At 29.5% G+C, this 17,760-nt stretch overlaps 3 protein-coding genes across 7 annotated transcripts; 1 reads left to right on the forward strand and 2 right to left on the reverse strand.

The window, feature by feature from the left end:
- Positions 1-64: 64 nt before the first annotated feature.
- LOC122567946 (golgin subfamily A member 2-like) lies at positions 65-4,454 on the reverse strand. 3 transcript variants are annotated; one of them, XM_043727133.1, is made up of 13 exons: positions 4,255-4,454; positions 3,850-3,939; positions 3,262-3,699; positions 2,965-3,160; positions 2,559-2,866; positions 2,312-2,488; positions 2,012-2,230; positions 1,726-1,911; positions 1,384-1,635; positions 1,003-1,306; positions 720-917; positions 359-558; positions 65-290 (listed from the first exon to the last, which is right to left on the reverse strand). In XM_043727133.1, exons 1-12 carry the CDS (start codon positions 4,312-4,314, stop codon positions 371-373), a joined length of 2,616 nt encoding a protein of 871 aa, XP_043583068.1. In that variant the 5' UTR covers positions 4,315-4,454; the 3' UTR covers positions 65-290; positions 359-370. The 3 variants fall into 3 exon arrangements, with proteins under 3 accessions (XP_043583068.1, XP_043583067.1, XP_043583069.1); XM_043727132.1 differs by having other exon boundaries at positions 65-558; positions 4,255-4,453; XM_043727134.1 differs by lacking the exon at positions 3,850-3,939 and having other exon boundaries at positions 65-558; positions 4,255-4,453.
- A 370-nt stretch (positions 4,455-4,824) lies between these two features.
- Positions 4,825-7,295, forward strand: LOC122567427 (probable 26S proteasome non-ATPase regulatory subunit 3). 2 transcript variants are annotated; one of them, XM_043725909.1, is made up of 3 exons: positions 4,825-4,928; positions 5,349-6,174; positions 6,288-7,295. In XM_043725909.1, exons 2-3 carry the CDS (start codon positions 5,359-5,361, stop codon positions 6,957-6,959), a joined length of 1,488 nt encoding a protein of 495 aa, XP_043581844.1. In that variant the 5' UTR covers positions 4,825-4,928; positions 5,349-5,358; the 3' UTR covers positions 6,960-7,295. The 2 variants fall into 2 exon arrangements, with proteins under 2 accessions (XP_043581844.1, XP_043581845.1); XM_043725910.1 differs by lacking the exon at positions 4,825-4,928 and adding an exon at positions 4,946-5,074.
- On the reverse strand, positions 7,020-14,583 carry LOC122567428 (growth arrest-specific protein 1-like). 2 transcript variants are annotated; one of them, XM_043725911.1, is made up of 5 exons: positions 14,427-14,583; positions 9,536-9,803; positions 8,832-9,037; positions 8,429-8,721; positions 7,020-8,254 (listed from the first exon to the last, which is right to left on the reverse strand). In XM_043725911.1, exons 2-5 carry the CDS (start codon positions 9,797-9,799, stop codon positions 8,250-8,252), a joined length of 768 nt encoding a protein of 255 aa, XP_043581846.1. In that variant the 5' UTR covers positions 9,800-9,803; positions 14,427-14,583; the 3' UTR covers positions 7,020-8,249. The 2 variants fall into 2 exon arrangements, with proteins under 2 accessions (XP_043581846.1, XP_043581847.1); XM_043725912.1 differs by having other exon boundaries at positions 9,536-9,799; positions 14,427-14,578.
- Between the last annotated feature and the right edge of the window lie 3,177 nt (positions 14,584-17,760).

The following is a 17,760-nucleotide window of genomic DNA, read 5'->3' on the forward strand; positions in this document are numbered from 1 at the left end:
TATTTCTTTATTTAATATATTTAAAATAGAACTAATTTTTACTTTTTGTAGAGAAATATATATTTTCCATTAAGAAGAAAGTAATAAAGCATGTACGGAAAAAGATAATTACTTAAAAAATACTTTATATATCTTCAACAATTCCTTAAATAATATTTTAGGCTTAAATGATTTTTTTTCTTCCATACCTTATAGAAAAGAGCAATTGCTTTTGAGGAAAACATTCCTTTTTTCATATCAATCACTTACAAATTGCAATTTTTATGGATTTTACCTTATATACAATTGTTCTACAAATCGTCGTTGATTAAAAATTTTATATTAATGTTCTATACTAAAAAATATATAAGATATATACATAACATATGCTTTATACTGTAAGTAATTTTCCGGAACACCAAGGACATGGATGAAAATTCGGTTCAAACATACAGGAATCTTTACAATCTTTTATCTCTGTCAGAACATCTAGGAGTTCCGAAACACTTTTATTTTCTACTCGTGGATCTATTACTTCCTCTTTTCTTTTTATAGTTACAGAATCATTAGAACCCGTTGCTGAAAAATAATTTGTTTCGTTAAATTTCGACTAATAAATAATGATTATATATATATTAATTTGCAGTACATATTAATCTCTTTTGATTAATACAATCACTTTTATTATGTAAATAAATTTCAAGTAAGATAATTGAAATAGAATATTATATTATAAGTACCTGTTTCAACTTGACATTCTGTTCCATTGGAAGGTATGTATTCCTTGCTAAGAAAGTCACTAACCAAAACTTTCAATTTATGTAATTGCTCTTGTTGCTGATTTCTTTGTTCAAGTAATTGTCGAAATACCTGTTCTCTTTCTATTGCTCTGTTCTGTAGAACAGCTCTTTGTTTTTGATATAATGTTATATATTCCCCTAAAAATAAAAAAGGGAGATAATTCTATGAATATAAAGATAAAGTTAGAGTGTAAATAATTATTTAAAAACCATCTATTTGTACCTATTGTCTCTGTTTCACTTTGAAGCTGTAAAACGAGATGTTCAAGCTTCTGTTTCTCTTCTGTAAGCTCTGCGACTCGTTCCATTGTTTCTTTAAATCTTTGTTCAAGTTTTTTTACAGGTTCAGATATTATAACATCATTTTCGTTTGAGCTTTCTACATGTACTTTTTCTCTCGATTTTGATACATTTTTATTAGCATTCACAGAATGTGAATCAACTTCGGAGATGGAACTGGCTACATTTTTTTCTTTCAATTTCTCCATAAGTGTTTGTTTTTCCTTTTCTAATCTTTCTATAGTAATCTGAAACAGAAATAGAGCAAGAAAAATGTTTAACATCAATGAACGAAATCTTTTAATATAATTAAACAAATAATTACTATAGCATGTTGAAGTTCTCGTTGGAAAGTATCTACATGATGCGATTGAGCTTGATAATGCTGTATTTGATCTGCTATTTGAGCATTTTGAAGTCTTTCTTTTTCAACCTCTTCAAGAATAGCTTCTTTTTCCCTTAATTTTTCTTTCAGTTGTCCCAACTCACTTTCTACGTTATTTAATTGAACGTTTAACTTTCTTCCTATAGAACGTTCTGCTTGAAGTTGTTCAGTTAAATCCAATTTAGCATTACTCTTAAAATTGTATTAAAAATTTATGTAGTTTATTTACTCTTGTTTATCACATCATTAATATGTTTTACCAATATTTAATGTTACGCTTACCAAAGAAACAAACGCATTTTCCATATCAGTCAGTTGCTCTTTTAATTGTCGATTTTGATGAACTGCTCTCGATGCCCCTAATTGTTCACTTTCGAGAGCACTGACTAGTTTTGTTACTTCTGCTCCTTGATTATTTGCATCTCGTAAATCATTTAGACTTTTTGTCAACATTTCAATTTGTGAATCCTAAATATATGGAAGAAAATTTTAATTAATTAATAGATTGATGTAATTTTAAATAATTTTTATTTACTTTCTATAGTAAAAATTAATACAAAAATGCTACCTTCTCAGATAATAAAATGTGAAGCCTTTCTTGTTCCAATGTAAGTTCATCTATATTTTTCAGCAGATTATCCGTTTCATCTTTACGATCTTGTAAAGATGATAAATTCCCTGCTTTTTCTCTTTCTTGTTGTAATTGTTGCTCAAGCTCTGAAATTCTTTGTACACAATTTTGTTCTCTACGTTGTAAATCTTCTATACCACCTCTTTGTGTTTTTATCTATAAATGACATTTAATTTTTAAAAAATTTATCATGTTTCGTTGCGCTTTCAAATTTCATTACAGAGAATATAAAAATACCTCTTCTAATAATTTTGCCTGCTGGGTATCTAATTGTTTAACATAATTCTGGTACTGTTTATTGGCTTCATCCTTTTCAACACTAACAATTTTCAGAGCTTCTTTAGTTTGTGCTAATTCTTGCTCCAAAAGAATTACTGCATGTTTCTCCTCTTCTGTTGTTGTAGCAACTTTCATCTACAAAGGCAAAGAAGTATGTGAAAAATGTTTCACATACAGTTAACCAACGATAATGCACATGTATTACCTGTTGTATTCTAAGTTCGCTTAATGAAAGCAACGCTGTTTTTTCTTGAAGTTCTTGTTGAACAGCAATTAATTCTGTTTTCTTCAAATTCAGTTTTTGCTTTAATTCTGATGCTTCTAAACTTAAATCTTCTTTTTCTTTCTCCAATTCAAAAAATCTGTTATTAAGAGAATCATATTCACTTTGTAATTGATGAATGTTTTTCCTCAATTCTTCATTATTATTTTTTACAGTAGATATTTCTTTCTCTAATTCAGCTATGCGAATTTGTGAATTTTTTAATTTTCTTGTCATTTCTTCAGATTCCTCTAAAAAATATATTAATTTTTAATTTATTGAAAATGTATAATCACGTACGTATGCGCACACTTCTGCTTAGAAGATCTCATTAATTAAAATAACAAACCTGAACTTTGTCTAATGCTTTGTTGAGCTTGACTAAGAGCAGCAGTAAGTTCTGCCTTTTCTGCTATTAGAATGCCAGTAGTCTGGGTATGAACCTGAAGTTGCTCTTTTAAAGGATCTATTTCTTGTGCCAATTCTACCTGAAATTCTGTTTCTTTTCCTTCTAATTTGGCTTCTAACTCTGAAATCCTGCTACGCTAATTAAATTATTAAAACAATTTTATTTCTGAACTATTTCTTTTTTCAATGTTTAGATCTAGATACTTTTTACAAAATTTATATGCATATATACACTTACAGCATTACTAAGCTCAATATGCAATTCATTAACAACTTTTTTCTGCTCTTCCATATAAGGACTTAAAAATTGATTATGATACATTAAATCAGTATCAAGGGATGTTTCTATATGTTCTGATTCATTTTTTAAAACATCTGCAACTGCAGAAGCCATCTCCAAGAGATGTTCTTTTTGTACTTTTGGAAGATCATAAAAATCCACTTTACTCGCTGCTTCTGATGTATTAATTTCTTGTACACTTTCTGTGTTGATAATTTCTTCTGTAGAATAATGTACTTTATCATGATTTATGGAATTTTCTGAAGTTACCACTGAATTTGTGGATAGTACTTCATCTTTTTGAAATTCTTGAACTATATCATTTTCTAGATTTTCTATTGTCGATGCATTAGTTGCACCTTCTAAATGTGATGTGTCAGTTTCTGCATTTTGATACTGCAAAATTTAACAAATTAATTAAAAAACTTTTTGCATTTTATAACAATTAAAACATAATAAAGATTACAAGGAAAAATATAATTGCATATGCACATGGATTTAAATAAAAAGATGTCATAATTATTATAATATATAAATTTATTTCACCTGCGAAGGTAATGAATTGACAGAGTGACATTTTTGTTTCACAGAATCATCTGGATTATTTTGCATTTTTCTTAATTGAAATTCCCTGAGCTAACAAAAAGGAAGTTTTATGAAACATAAGTAATGATAACATTTTTTATACTAATCTAACTTATGAAATAATAAGGTTTTTCAAATTATTTATTTACGTTTTAAAGTGTAAATATTATGTAAAATTAAAATTCAATAAGTGTTTGACAGCTAACATAACCTAAATATTCAAAGATACAAAAATATAAGAGAATGAATAATTAAAATGTTGCTGGAACTTACGAAGTCCTATAAATATAAGTATACATTTTTTGTACGTAAATTGAATAATAAAAATGATACTTATGTAGCTGTCAATATTTCAAAACATCATACCTTTTTCTTAGCGGCCAACAATTTTTCACTTTTGCTTAAATTCATGTTGACATGTGACATGAAAACTAATAAGTGAAATCCGCGATTTTATTTTAACACAATTATTTACATCATCATAATTAAAAATATTGTATTATTTGCTACCAAGGTTACCTCATGCCTACTTAATCCACGAATATGATCGTGTACTAATCGCACTCTTATCCATTGATCTAATTATTTAGTTAGATGGCCAACAGTGATTGAATTATACAAACCACTGAATTACGCTACTTATCAACAATTTATTATAATAAAAAAGTAAATAATTTTTCCATATAAAGTGTTTAATATTTTAAACACTTATAATGAAAAGAATTTATGATATATATTTATAAATTGTATACATTTAATATCAGATAATTTTATATTATGTATACTTTATAGCAAATACAAAGTTTTATACATAAGAAATTGTTTAAATATTAACAATAATATTAATAATTTTGATATTATGATAAGTTGCAAAAAAATGAGTAATTTATGCGGAAGTGAAAAACCCTAGCTAGAAATTCATTAAATTTTTTGCAGATGGTTGGATTGAGTTATGTACAACTGTGAATTGGTGCGATGAAAACGTAGAATTGCACTTGTATTAAGAATTTTCAGTTTTTCTGCAAAAGTTTAAAGCAAAGGTGAATGTAAAATGTTACTCTTACTTTTCAGTAATTGTTACTTTTACACGTTACAAGTCTTATATCAAATAATAAAATCATAAAATGTGAAAGATTTATTTAAAGAGAATACGGTATTAAATTGACAACAAGGAAGTTTGAATTTGGTTATTAAATTTTTTATTACAAAGTTTAAATCTAGCTTCATATTTTTAATTTTATATAATACTTTTTATAAATATTGGATAATTTACAAAATTATTTTATTGGAAAATGTGATACAATGAGTTGGATATTATAGGTATATGTATGTACACACACACACACACACACACACACGCGCGCGCGCGCGCGTCTACATTGAGAAGCTTGTAAAAATTAAATGATATTGTATGTTGTAAGATTAGAATATTGTGCTTAATAGAAATTTAATTTCCATAGAGGAACTAAAATGGGTGTACCTACGGCTAAAAATTCTGAAGCTATGGATGTTGAAATAATCTTTGAGGGTCAAAATGGTGATGGAGATGTTTGTGATAAAAAAGATGCTGATCTTCAAACAATATACGATATACGCGAGCATGCTCGTCAAATAGAAAAAGCTGTACAAAGCAAAGAACCACGTTTTATTTTAAGAGCTTTGCGTACACTACCTAATACACGTCGTAGATTGAACTCGAATGTTCTACGTGGAGTAATTCTAAGTTTTTATCCTAAACCATGTGCTGAACGTGATGCATTATTGTCATGGTTAGAAGATTCTGCTGAATTTGAAGAAACGCAGAAACTTCGCATCTCTACCATAACTCCATTACCTGAAATTGATACTTACATTCATTTACTAGTTCTTGTACGTTTAATTGATGCTGGAAAACATGAAGAATCTGTTCAATGCTCTGAGGCATTATTGCAAAAAATTATTGCTCAAAATAGACGTACAATTGACCTGATTGCTGCCAAATGTTATTTCTATTATTCAAGGGCATATGAACTAATTGGGAGACTGGATAAAATTCGCGGAATATTGCACTTGAGATTGAGAACAGCAACGCTTAGAAATGACTTTGAAGGACAGGCTGTATTAATTAATTGTTTATTACGAAACTATTTACATTATAATTTGTATGATCAGGCAGATAAACTTGTATTGAAATCAACTTTCCCAGAATCTGCCAGCAATAATGAATGGGCTAGATTTTTATATTATTTGGGACGCATAAAAGCTGCTAGATTAGAATATTCTGCTGCACATAAGTATTTAGTACAGGTAAGTCAACATTCTTCTTAATATATAAATTTCAAATCAAAATGTTATCAGAAGAAATAAGATTCCGAATAAAAATTGTGTAATTTAAAATTAATGTTTTATCTTTCTTACAGGCTCTTAGAAAAGCTCCACAAAGTACTGCAGTAGGTTTCCGTCAAACAGTACAAAAACTGGCTGTAACTGTGGAACTTTTACTTGGAGATATTCCAGAACGTCAAACTTTCAGACAAGCTGCTATGCGTCGTGCATTAGCTCCATATTTCCAGCTGACTCAGGCTGTGCGTTTAGGAAATCTTCAACGTTTTGGGGAAGTTTTAGAAAACTTTGGCCCACAATTTAGAGCCGATCATACATTTACTTTAATCCTGAGATTGAGGCACAATGTTATTAAAACTGCAATTAGGTCAATTGGACTGTCCTATTCCAGAATTTCTCCCACAGATATTGCAAAGAAGCTTGGTTTGGATTCTAGTGTCGATGCTGAATTTATTGTTGCTAAAGCTATTAGAGATGGTGTAATTGAAGCTACCTTAGAACCAGAAAATGGATACATGCGTAGCAAGGAAACTACAGATATTTATTGTACTAAAGAACCATTACTCGCGTTTCATCAAAGAATTACTTTCTGTTTAGACTTACACAATCAAAGTGTTAAGGCTATGAGGTATCCTCCAAAATCCTATGGTAAAGATCTTGAATCGGCTGAAGAACGTAGAGAAAGAGAACAACAAGATCTAGAGCTTGCTAAGGAAATGGCAGAAGAGGATGATGACGGATTTCCTTAGATTGTTTATTTTTTCGGTACATTTAATTAATAAAATGATCCAATAAAATCATGAAAAACGCTTCATGTTACACTTCCTTCTTATGTATTTAATATCAGGTACACCAAAATTTTGTTCTCATATTGCGAAATTGAAAACTTTCAATATACATACAAAAAAATTTTGTAAAAGCGTTGTACTTTTTATAAGAACAAATAAGCAATGAAAGTAAGTTTCAAAAACACAAGATTGTAAATACATTTATTAATATTTTAAAGTTAATAAGATATAAATCTACTCCTTGTCATAATATCAATTAAATATTATACAATAAAATAAATACTAGATAATATTGAAGAGTCTTTGAAATATTTGAACTCCATAAATTATAATAAAATTGCAGACAATTTATATTTAGTAAATTTTTTGTAGTACATCATTTTGTATAACCTTCGTTTTTTTATTTATTTACTCGGTAACTTTTCATGTAATTAGAATACAAACTGTAGAAACTTTGAACTTCAATTATGCTTTTATTAACAATGTTCTAACAAATCATCATTATTAAAGGTCTGAGTTAATCATAATTAGATATAAAAACAAATATCTAAAAATAGTATAAAAACATTTACACACGCTCAAACTCACATAAATATAACAATATACCGTACGTATCCCGACAATTTTTTGTTCTTAAAGAACATTGTTCTCTTTACATTAATTTCACTTCAGTCCTTTTTTGGAAAACAATTTACAGCAGAATTGTTTTATTATCTCCATAATATTTTGTTAGTAGAATAAATGTGAATAATTATATTTTTCCAAAATAAATGTAATATATTTGCGTTGGAGATCCTTTTAAGAAAATATTTTTCTACAAGAGAAGAATTTTCGAGAATATAAATTTGATAAAAAAAGAGAAAGGGAAAAACAATGATCGTATTTCGGTATGTAGATATTTACATAATTATATCTTCATAAATAAAACTGATTTATAACTAAATACTTGCAACGAATTATTCAATTATAGATACTATAATACAATCATTATACAATATTTTTACTATACAAGCTTCTTCCTCTCTGTTTTTTCCATTTGTGTAAATTTGATAATAAACCCATAAAAATATTTCATAAGTTATGCATTCGTTGGTCATGCTGTTAAATTATTTATCATATTGAAAAAGTAATCCACTAATACCAGTATTAAATTGTTCAAATATTGATTAAAAATGTTGATAAAGATCTTTGGTCATTGGTTTCATGGAATACTGTTGCTTTTTGGAGATCTTTCTGGATTCTTTCTAATCATCAGTCTGAAAAAATAGAATTTTCGATAAATTAAAATTAAATATTTAAACTCAATTTTTCAAAGTATCACAATCTATAAATTTAGATGCTTATGTTATTTGTAAAATAATCACAATTTATTTTATGCGCAGTAGTATATATTTCAAAGTGAGAAAGAATAATATAACGAGTAATCTTGCCTTGTCTCGCTTTAAGTATGTGATAAATCAATAAAGAAAGTAAAAATAGTTCTCTGTCCATTAATATTTGAACACCGTTTCCTCTAAGACTCATGTTTGGTGTTAGAAATTCACTTTCCCTATCATCTTCGACATTAACATCACGGTAACCATGATGTATTTTTCCAAAACATAAAAGATTCATATTTCTATGAATTCCTTTACAATCATATTCTTCAAAACCATCACATTGACATGTATTCAATTTTGCAGCCTTTTCTTGTCTTGTTAAGATATTTATCGAATTTCTACATCTAAAATATTTGCCTTAAGAAGTCATTTGTGTATTACATAAATTATTTTCTAACTTCGTATCACATATTTTTTGGATTTTATTTATTTTCGTATTAAAAAACATATTTACCGTCTAGTACATTTTCGTCCTTGAAACATACTCTTGCAATATTTATTGTAATATGTAAGCGCAGTTTGGCAAAGAGCGTCTGCATTACAAATCCAAGTTGCTATTCTGCAGGATAACCTTGTCCTATTCATTGCCATTGTTACAGACGATCTACATATTTCTACTCTTTGTTTCGACTCAGAACATAATTCATCCTCACATTCACACTAAGTAACAAAAACAAGATATAAATATTCATTAAAAAATTGTATCCTCCATATAAGCAAAGTACATGCAAATAAAATTTAAATAGATGTAATGATACAACTTCAAGAAATTAAAATTAATACAAAGAATAAATTCATTAATTTGAATTAAATTCGGTATCTTGAAATGAAAATCTTTATCATTAAAAAGAGAAAACAAAAAACAAAGAAAGAAAAAAGAAACTATAACCGACGAAATTTTATTTTTTTATAAATACTTTAATGAAAAAAGTAACCTAATATATCGTTTATAAACATACATATATATTGTTTATAAATATTTTCATATGTTTTTGAATTTGTATTATAAATTGTTATGCTTATAAAAAATTTGCGTAGAATAAAATATTAGTTTAAAATATTCGTTGTTAGTGTTGTATCGTTGAATATTTACATTGATATTAATCAGAATAAATAATATTTATTTGTTATCAAAAGCAGAGATAATATAATAAGTACTGTCATAAGTTCTTTGCCCTCATCGGTGCTTGTAAGAGCAATAAGGGCATGTTGGCAGGTTTCGGAACAATCATTCCCTTGGAGAACGGGTGCACAACCCGTAAGATAATGTTGCAGAGCTGCGCCACAGCCTGTTCTGAAGGCGCATTTTAATTTTGCTTCCTCACACTTCATTATCGAACTTTTCGCTGTATTCCACATTACTGTATTAAACAACATCACACTCATCAGGAGTATGCTCGGTTGATCGAACCAACGTGACATCTTTCTAAAACAGTTGTAAATTGATACAGGTTTAATTTCAAGGATTTAAAGAATCTGTAACACTTCCATATGAATTTATAAATAACAATAAAATGTAGCTACAGAAAATTCGCAATTAATATAATTTAATTCCGCTTTATGATATTTATGTATGTATATATGCGGCTAATATTTTCATCGGCCACTTTGTACCGTTCTGTTTTCTCAGTAACTTAATAGTATATACGATTATCGGACGTTTCAAATGAATGCTCCACATGCTCTTAGCATATACGTATTACTTTCTTTTATTTTTTATTTGATCGTGTAGGAGAAGGAGGATAAGATGGTATATGTAGCTAAGAAGAAATGTGAAGAAAATTGAATATGTTTTTCATATAACATTTATTGAAGTACTTTTACATCCAATATATATTCACTGTTAAATTCATACAAAAAGTCTGATATTATAAAAATTAAAAAATCAATAATCATTTTTTATCAATTGTATTTTATCTAATTATATTCTATAAATTATAGTCGAAATATAATTTATTGAATATGTTTTAGAATAACTGAAGGTAGAAAACTTCTATTTTCTTATACTTCTAATTTATTTGGAGCTATTCTTGAACTTTCTGATATTTTTTCCTCCTCGCTTGCTAGGTTTCGTTTCATTTTTTTTGTAGATGCTTTCTTAAACTGAAATAGTTCTTGTCTATATGGCGAAGAAGTTAAAATTTCTATTTTCCATGTTGATTGCTTCTCTTCCCTTTTTAGTCGACGTTACCTCTGGAATGACCATGGCATAACGTCTCTTGGTTAGACATTGTTGACAAAAATTCACTCACTCACCCATCCAATCCCATCTTGCTCCATAACATGCTAATACTTTACGTATCTTTTTATAAAATAACAAATTATTTTGTACCAAAAATTCTACGTTTGTGAAAGAATAACTTATAAAGTATATGAATTTGCCATTTTCAGATCGACAAAAAATATACACAACTGTACAAAATGCTATTGCAAGGTTTATGTATGCTTATGACAAAATTAGGAAAATTGGAATAAATTGCGTTGTAATTTATGACACGTATAATCTTTCACGTCGATATTTTCATACTGATATTTACTCCTGCTGATGACCTCTTTGTTTTCATTTTGTGTGCACGGTAATACATATCCACAGTTTCTTGTAAACAACAATTTTCCATCTTGCCCTATCTTCCCCTATCTTCCCCTATGATACAACAGTGATAAAATGTACAAAAAACGCTTGTATGTGTTATAAAAGTTCGACTCAAACGTTATTGTTTATATTTATTAACTTGTTATCAATTAGTGTTATAATTGTAGATTAACTAAAATAGCCTGTTCACATTTTTTTAATATTATAGATTGTTTTAAAGAAACGAAGAAACGAAGTGAATAATAATTTTATTTTGTCTACGTGTTTATTATCATTATAGATTTGTAGCTTATAGCATTAGATGTGCATAACTTGCATTTTCAGCATTGTGCTCGGTACCAAGTTGCAGATTCTTGTAACGGATGCATAACAGGAAGAGATATTCCATGGTGTTCTTAAAATAAGTCTTGTTATTCGAGTTAATAGGAAAGCTTTTGCTACTCAACTTAAGGAATCATAAATGCCACTACGAAATGATATCCGTAATTTCAACCCTTTAAATATTAGAAGTTTTTCCTATTTGTATTAAATTTTTTTTATGCTTTCTTATATCTATAATTTGAAAACATCAAGACGTTTGACGTCTTAATTATCTAAAAGAATCAAGAAATTGAAAAATTCTATGTTTTCTAGGAAATTCGGTAATTTTATTCTCATTGCTTATAAAATATTTGAAAATCGATATTATTTTTATTTTATTCGCCTTTTCTGCAGCAAATATCGCTGTAGTTATGTATTAAAATATCTATCATTTATGTAAATGAAAGTTAGTATTCTTATCCCTCAAAATTCCTAATCATACTAACGTATTCCTGATCCCTGACATAGTATAATGTTTTCTCATAGCTATAATATGGCCAGCTAGATCAATTGCTAATGATTCTAAAAGAAAAATTTTTTATATTTACTTGAATTAGTACCAGCAAATAATACAAAATGTGACTTAAAAAAAAAACGTTCCGAAGTTTTGTTCTTCTTTCAATCGCAGAAACTCGCATCGTCTTTTTACTTTAGAACTTTCGTAAAGTTACTAATCGCGATTGTGTTGGAAAATAATACTCTCGTCTTGTACAAGCAATCGTGGAGGTGGTAGAATAACATCCTGTCGATTGTTTACTCATACCTAGTCTGTAATTAGCCAAGTATACTTGATAAATTTTCAAATTAGATTTTCTCGAAAACGAAGCCTTATATTCTTTCACGTAGAATTACTCTATCGCCGATTACATCACAATCGCTGGGACACACTGTACAGAGATCTATGTGTTTTAATTTTCAATGTATCCAATCAATCAGTAGAGAAGACAGAAAGGACCACTGTTAGAAGTTCTACCAGAACAACGCGGTTGAATGTCTCCCGCTTTACTACTCTCCTTCTCTCTCTTTCTCTCTCTCTCTCTACTATTCTCAACTGATACGAGTAAAAAAGCAGAGTACAGCAAAGAGAAGGGGATGAAAGAGAGCACGTGCGCGAGCGCGCATACATAGTGAGAGAAAGAGAGGGGGTAGATTCTACCTGTGAGCGCTTCATTGCCAGCGCTAGTGCCGATGCTGTTGCGCACCAGCCCCAAAATGGACCACCAAGACGTTGCAGACGTGGCAACGAGGGACAGATGGCCAGCCCTATAGACCTTCAGTGATCATCAACTTTACTTTACACTCAAGTTTAAATCTCGTTTCGAATGAAACACGCACCAAGAGAAAGAGATGTTGAAACAGTTACAATTAGGGTACATGGTAATTTAATCGTTGCTCTTGGGAATATTCAATCAATGCTTATGATTCTGGTAATCTCATTCAATTAAGCTGTTAAGTCGATGGTGATCGTGGTGATATTCAGAAGAGATTTGTTCCACACGAAGAAATAATGCTTAAACAAACACAGGTTACGAGACGCAACTATTCATACGAGATAGTACACTTATCAATGACTGGCATTATTAGGATTATTAAAATGATCAAAATAATCAATTGTTTTCTTTAGAGAGATTTGATAGATCTGTAGTAGCGTATTTCGAAGAATTTTCTTTAACTCTTTATAGAGAATATGAATTTATCTCTTCCTTTGTATTATGTATATTTTCATATACCTTCCACTTTGTTTTCTTTGATGCAAATATAATATTTTAGTCATCGTCAATTTTAGTGTTAAATGATGATTGTTATTTAAAAAAAAGAAAAAAATTGGTCAGTAATTATAAATTACTGAGTACTTTTTACAAATTTCCTATTCTTTAAAATCCAGTTCAACGTTTGCTATAACGAAAGCCGTATTTTAGATATATAATTTATCCTAAGTAAATAGAAATACAATCTTTTGTTTAATAAATATATATATTATATCAATTAATTATATGTATTAGTACATTATAACATATTATGTATATTAATTATTATATTATATTATATCATATTATATTATCTTAATAAAGACGCATACCTTCTTTTTTCAAATATGTATCAGTAATCATAAGTGCGTCCAGAAGCAAAATGTATACATTGTTACATACTTGTGCAAAATTATCAATCGATGTTTTAATCGGCGCGATTAGTTTAGTACAGAACAAAAGTTAAATTATAAAGTTACATTAATATGACAATCATAAACTATAAATATACTTTTATTTGTTTTCATAACTAATTATATTAAGAATGCAAATTGTTGTGATTTTCTCAAATTTATTTTTGTCAAAGTTTTGGCTAATAAATATATTATTTATAGTGACGTAGTGACGATTGTTATATTATAGTAAAAGATTAATACAGAATATTCAATGAAAAAATGTATTTCATTATAAATCCTTAGCTATGTTATTTATTGAAAAATATTTCTTTATTAATTTATAGATATACTTTTATTTATTTTGCATTTAAATTATGTATTACTCGATATTATATTACTCACAACTCTTAAAATATGATACTGAGTAAATATTAAATATGAATATGATATGAATTTAGCTGCTTGACATCTCTATAAAGATGCAAATTATAATGATACTTTCTTACCAATTTAATAGATTTACTTTAAGACAGTTGCGTTTTGTATTTTTAAAGAATTAAAATATTGTCGTCTATTACGAACTGTAATAAAATGCAACGTACAGAAACAATCAACATTACAATTTAAATTTCATATTTTACTGACAATAATCAATTTTAACATTAATCTTGTTTATATTTGATATCTATCATCAAAATAAAAATGCTTTTTTATTATTTCCAGCATCAACAACTTTATTAAATACTAAAAACTTCAAAGAATTTTACCAAATACATAAAATGAAAGTTTAATTAATCTATCATGTATTCACTTTTAGAGACTGAATAAACAAACAAGCATCAATATATATCTACATCCCAAGAATTACTGCGAAATGTCTTTATAAACACATTCGATACGTAGGAAATAATATTGTTTACTAAGATAATATAAACAGATATTAAGGTACAAACCTTACAAACAATCACATTGTTTTAGTAGCCTAGAGAGATGAAAATATAGGATCCCAGATACAATCTAATCCGTCAACGAAAACTGCGATTCCGTGTCAAGAATTATAACACACTATGCAGAAAGAGAAGAAAAGAGAAACTTACGAACGCACGGTCACGGAGACACTAGATTGAGTTGTGACGGCCTGCCCCGCTGCGCCGAGAAGCTGCGCGCGTCGCTCTTTTCTCCCCACCATTGGTCACTGGCCCGGGACCGAAAGGATTACTGATAGATTTAAGCCCTGATTAAAACCAAAAGTTTGAACACTATCATAAATAAATTTCATGTCAAGGAATTTCTTACCACAAATTTGTGAACTATGCGATTCATGCTGAAAAAAGAGATGAAATTTTTTAGACTCTTTAGCAAAATAACAAAAAGTCAACAGGTTTCTAAATTAGAAAATTCTAAGAAATTCTACGAAATTATGAAGTTATAGTTTTTCTACAAATAGAAAGAAAAATATCATTATATATCATAATGGCTGTACGTTATTTATCAAATATAATTTTGATATTTGATGAGAGTTTATAATTTCAGGAGTTTTATTTTCATTTTGAGGATAGTTCACAGCCATTGCTAGCTCTATCCTCCACCCACAGGGGTCCAAGATGCCCCAACCTGCTTGGCTGATTGAGACACCAGCCTGGTTCCAACACTCCTCTCTTCACCCCCATCCTCGCCGGTACCCTCACAGAATGACGTTGAACAGTCCGGCATTTAGATGCGTTCCGTTCTTTCTTACGTTTCTTCATCCAGTGCCGACCTTCCATCGGGCTCCCTTTCAGGCCCCTTACTACTTCTATTCCCTACCACGAGCGTTCACCGGGCTGCTGCGACTCTCAACTCAATTTCACTCCTTTAAACGAAGAGCTGTGGACAGCGAAGGAGATTAGCCGTTTGAGAACAAATTGAATCGGTTAATCGATTCTGCAAAGAGGGAAGGAACCCAGGAGGAAACGAAATCACGGAACACGACACGACAACATTCTGCCTATTACGCGTTATTAAATATGAAATTATGAAAATTGTATTTCTTGCCCTTATTTCTTCACTTGATTTTATTACTGGATAAGAATAAACAAATTGTTATTCACGCACATATTTTGTAGATTTCTCTGTACGAGGGATTTCTCTGTTTCATGTGTTATCTTTTTAATTAAAGCGTAAAGTGTTAAGTGGACGAGGAGATTAAACGAGATGATATTTATTCTTGGATTAACGAGTCGGCAAGAAGCGCGCGTGTCTCAGTTTACTCAGGATATCAATTAAACGATTCCGTTTTCGTTTACTCGGGATCGATGTTCTCTGTCAATGCCCCCGTAGGTTTTGCTGAACGAGGTAAAAAATCCTACTCGGTTCTCAATCTGTACATCAATTTGTTTACTCGTTCTCTTTTTTATGGCACTCGATATATGCGAATCAGAAGAAATTCATAACAACGTGCTCCGACGTGAATTACGAGGATTGAAATTTCAGTCTAATCAAAGTAAGGTAGCCATCGAAATCAACTTCCTGTAATTCAGGGCATACGATAGGAGATGTAGATCACGAAATTCTGATGCGGCACGGACGATTTATGCTAGAATGGAGGAAATAGATCGTCTGATATAAAACGGAGATATGAGACCGATAGCTCACGTAACAGGATCATATAAATTTATCTGAACAAGCAAATGTTAGTTATTTCGTCCTATGTAAATGCTTTGGTAATAACATTGAACGAGTATTGCAAGAATCTAATTAACAATCTAGGCACTTTAATTTGCTATATAATAAACGGGAACCATTCGGGACACAAGTACCTAAAAAATTTACAAAATTTGATATTTGGCGTGAAATTAAAAAAATCATCATTTTACCTTCTTTCTCGAAAACTTAACATAAGGATGTATGAGATGTTCGTTACAAAAAATGTTTAGGAAAGTATTACGTTCAGACTTTCTTCTTTCAAACTTTTGTTTTTTAGGACTCCATTATCCTAAAAAATATAAAAAATACTCAAAGTGAAGTATATTTTTTTACAATATTTAATGTGTAAAATAGATCTCTATGTAAGTTCAGTTTCGTTGGTTATGTTGATAAAAATGTAAATCGATATAATAGACCGTAACCTATTTATGATGTAGGAACAACTTGTCGACTGAACAAACAATAAATATCAAATCGAGACCTACTAAACACATGCTATATTCATGATTAGTGTGGATATCTAACTGCGGTGGAATACATTACAATGTCTAGAAAGAGCAAGCTCGGAATAGTATTTCAACTTTGAGAGCAGCACATGAAGGTTCGGCATGACGGTTTTTGTTCTTTATCCGTCTCTCTCGTTTTCTGCCTCGGTTTGCCTCTCCCTCTCTCGGTCTTTTTTCTCCCTTTCCTTCTTGCTGTCAGTTTCTCTCAATGGTCTTTTTGATCTTCTCGAAGCAATTGTCCCAAGCGAGAACCCGGTCGAGGCAATAACGACCCGCAGACCGCAGGCCCGGCCTATCCTGTACCTTCTGACGTCTTAATAAAGCAATCGTCCGATTTCTTGAAACCCTCCTCCTTCTTTTGCTCCGAGCCACGCTCCGAAGGCCTTCGAAAGAACACTCTTTGCTTCGTCCAACATCATCAGTGCGATTTACAGGCTGTTTCTGCATATTTCAAATATTTTGCACATTATACAATTTCTCGTTTAACAAATTAATTAATATCTTCTTACACAAGTTCAATCAATACCGTTTCTCATCGTATTTTCTGCTCCAAGTACAGATTACGGTATTCTTATTTGACTACTGGTCAAATCTAAATATAAAAGAGAGTTTTAAACCAAATTTATAGTAAAATCTTTACTTTTTTGAAGAAAGTTATTTAAAAAAATTATTGAAAAAAAATCCATTATTTACAAGATGTTCTTTTTAATATAAGAAGTATCGACTAACTATAAAAACTTAATTATAAACATAAATATAATTTTGCATTGATTTATCCAATTTTTTTGAATTGTAAAATAGAATAGCAATTGATATTTGTGAATTAATGTATATTTTATGAATATGCTCGTAAAAAAAGCCAGTAGGTTTACTACAGGTAATTTTACGTAAAAATTTATGTGCAACCGATTTCCGAATCAATTTTTCTTTTTTTCAGTTTTAGCAAACTACAAAATAATTAATTTATTAATATAATTTATTATCGGAAATCTAAATCAGAAAAAAATTGTTTTTTATTAAGATATTTATAAAAATTATAACGGACGTTGGTTATTCTTTTTTACATAGGTATTTATACGTCTTCTTATCTTATCTT

The sequence above is a fragment of the Bombus pyrosoma genome, linkage group LG5 (assembly GCF_014825855.1).
Source record: "Bombus pyrosoma isolate SC7728 linkage group LG5, ASM1482585v1, whole genome shotgun sequence".
Taxonomy (NCBI): domain Eukaryota; kingdom Metazoa; phylum Arthropoda; class Insecta; order Hymenoptera; family Apidae; genus Bombus; species Bombus pyrosoma.

Bases quoted from the DNA above. Each gene is read 5' to 3' on its own strand.
- LOC122567946 (XM_043727133.1), bottom strand. From the start codon at position 4,314: ATGTCACATGTCAACATGAATTTAAGCAAAAGTGAAAAATTGTTGGCC. The intron at 2,489-2,558 runs GTAATACATGTG...TTGCCTTTGTAG, and splicing joins GCGAACTTAGAATACAACAG to ATGAAAGTTGCTACAACAAC. The intron at 1,636-1,725 runs GTAAGCGTAACA...TACAATTTTAAG, and splicing joins AAAATGCGTTTGTTTCTTTG to AGTAATGCTAAATTGGATTT.
- LOC122567427 (XM_043725909.1), top strand. From the start codon at position 5,359: ATGGGTGTACCTACGGCTAAAAATTCTGAAGCTATGGATGTTGAAATA. The intron at 6,175-6,287 runs GTAAGTCAACAT...TCTTTCTTACAG, and splicing joins CACATAAGTATTTAGTACAG to GCTCTTAGAAAAGCTCCACA.
- LOC122567428 (XM_043725911.1), bottom strand. From the start codon at position 9,799: ATGTCACGTTGGTTCGATCAACCGAGCATACTCCTGATGAGTGTGATG. The intron at 9,038-9,535 runs GTACTTATTATA...TTTGTTACTTAG, and splicing joins AGGGCAAAGAACTTATGACA to TGTGAATGTGAGGATGAATT. The intron at 8,722-8,831 runs GTAAATATGTTT...CAAATATTTTAG, and splicing joins GGACGAAAATGTACTAGACG to ATGTAGAAATTCGATAAATA.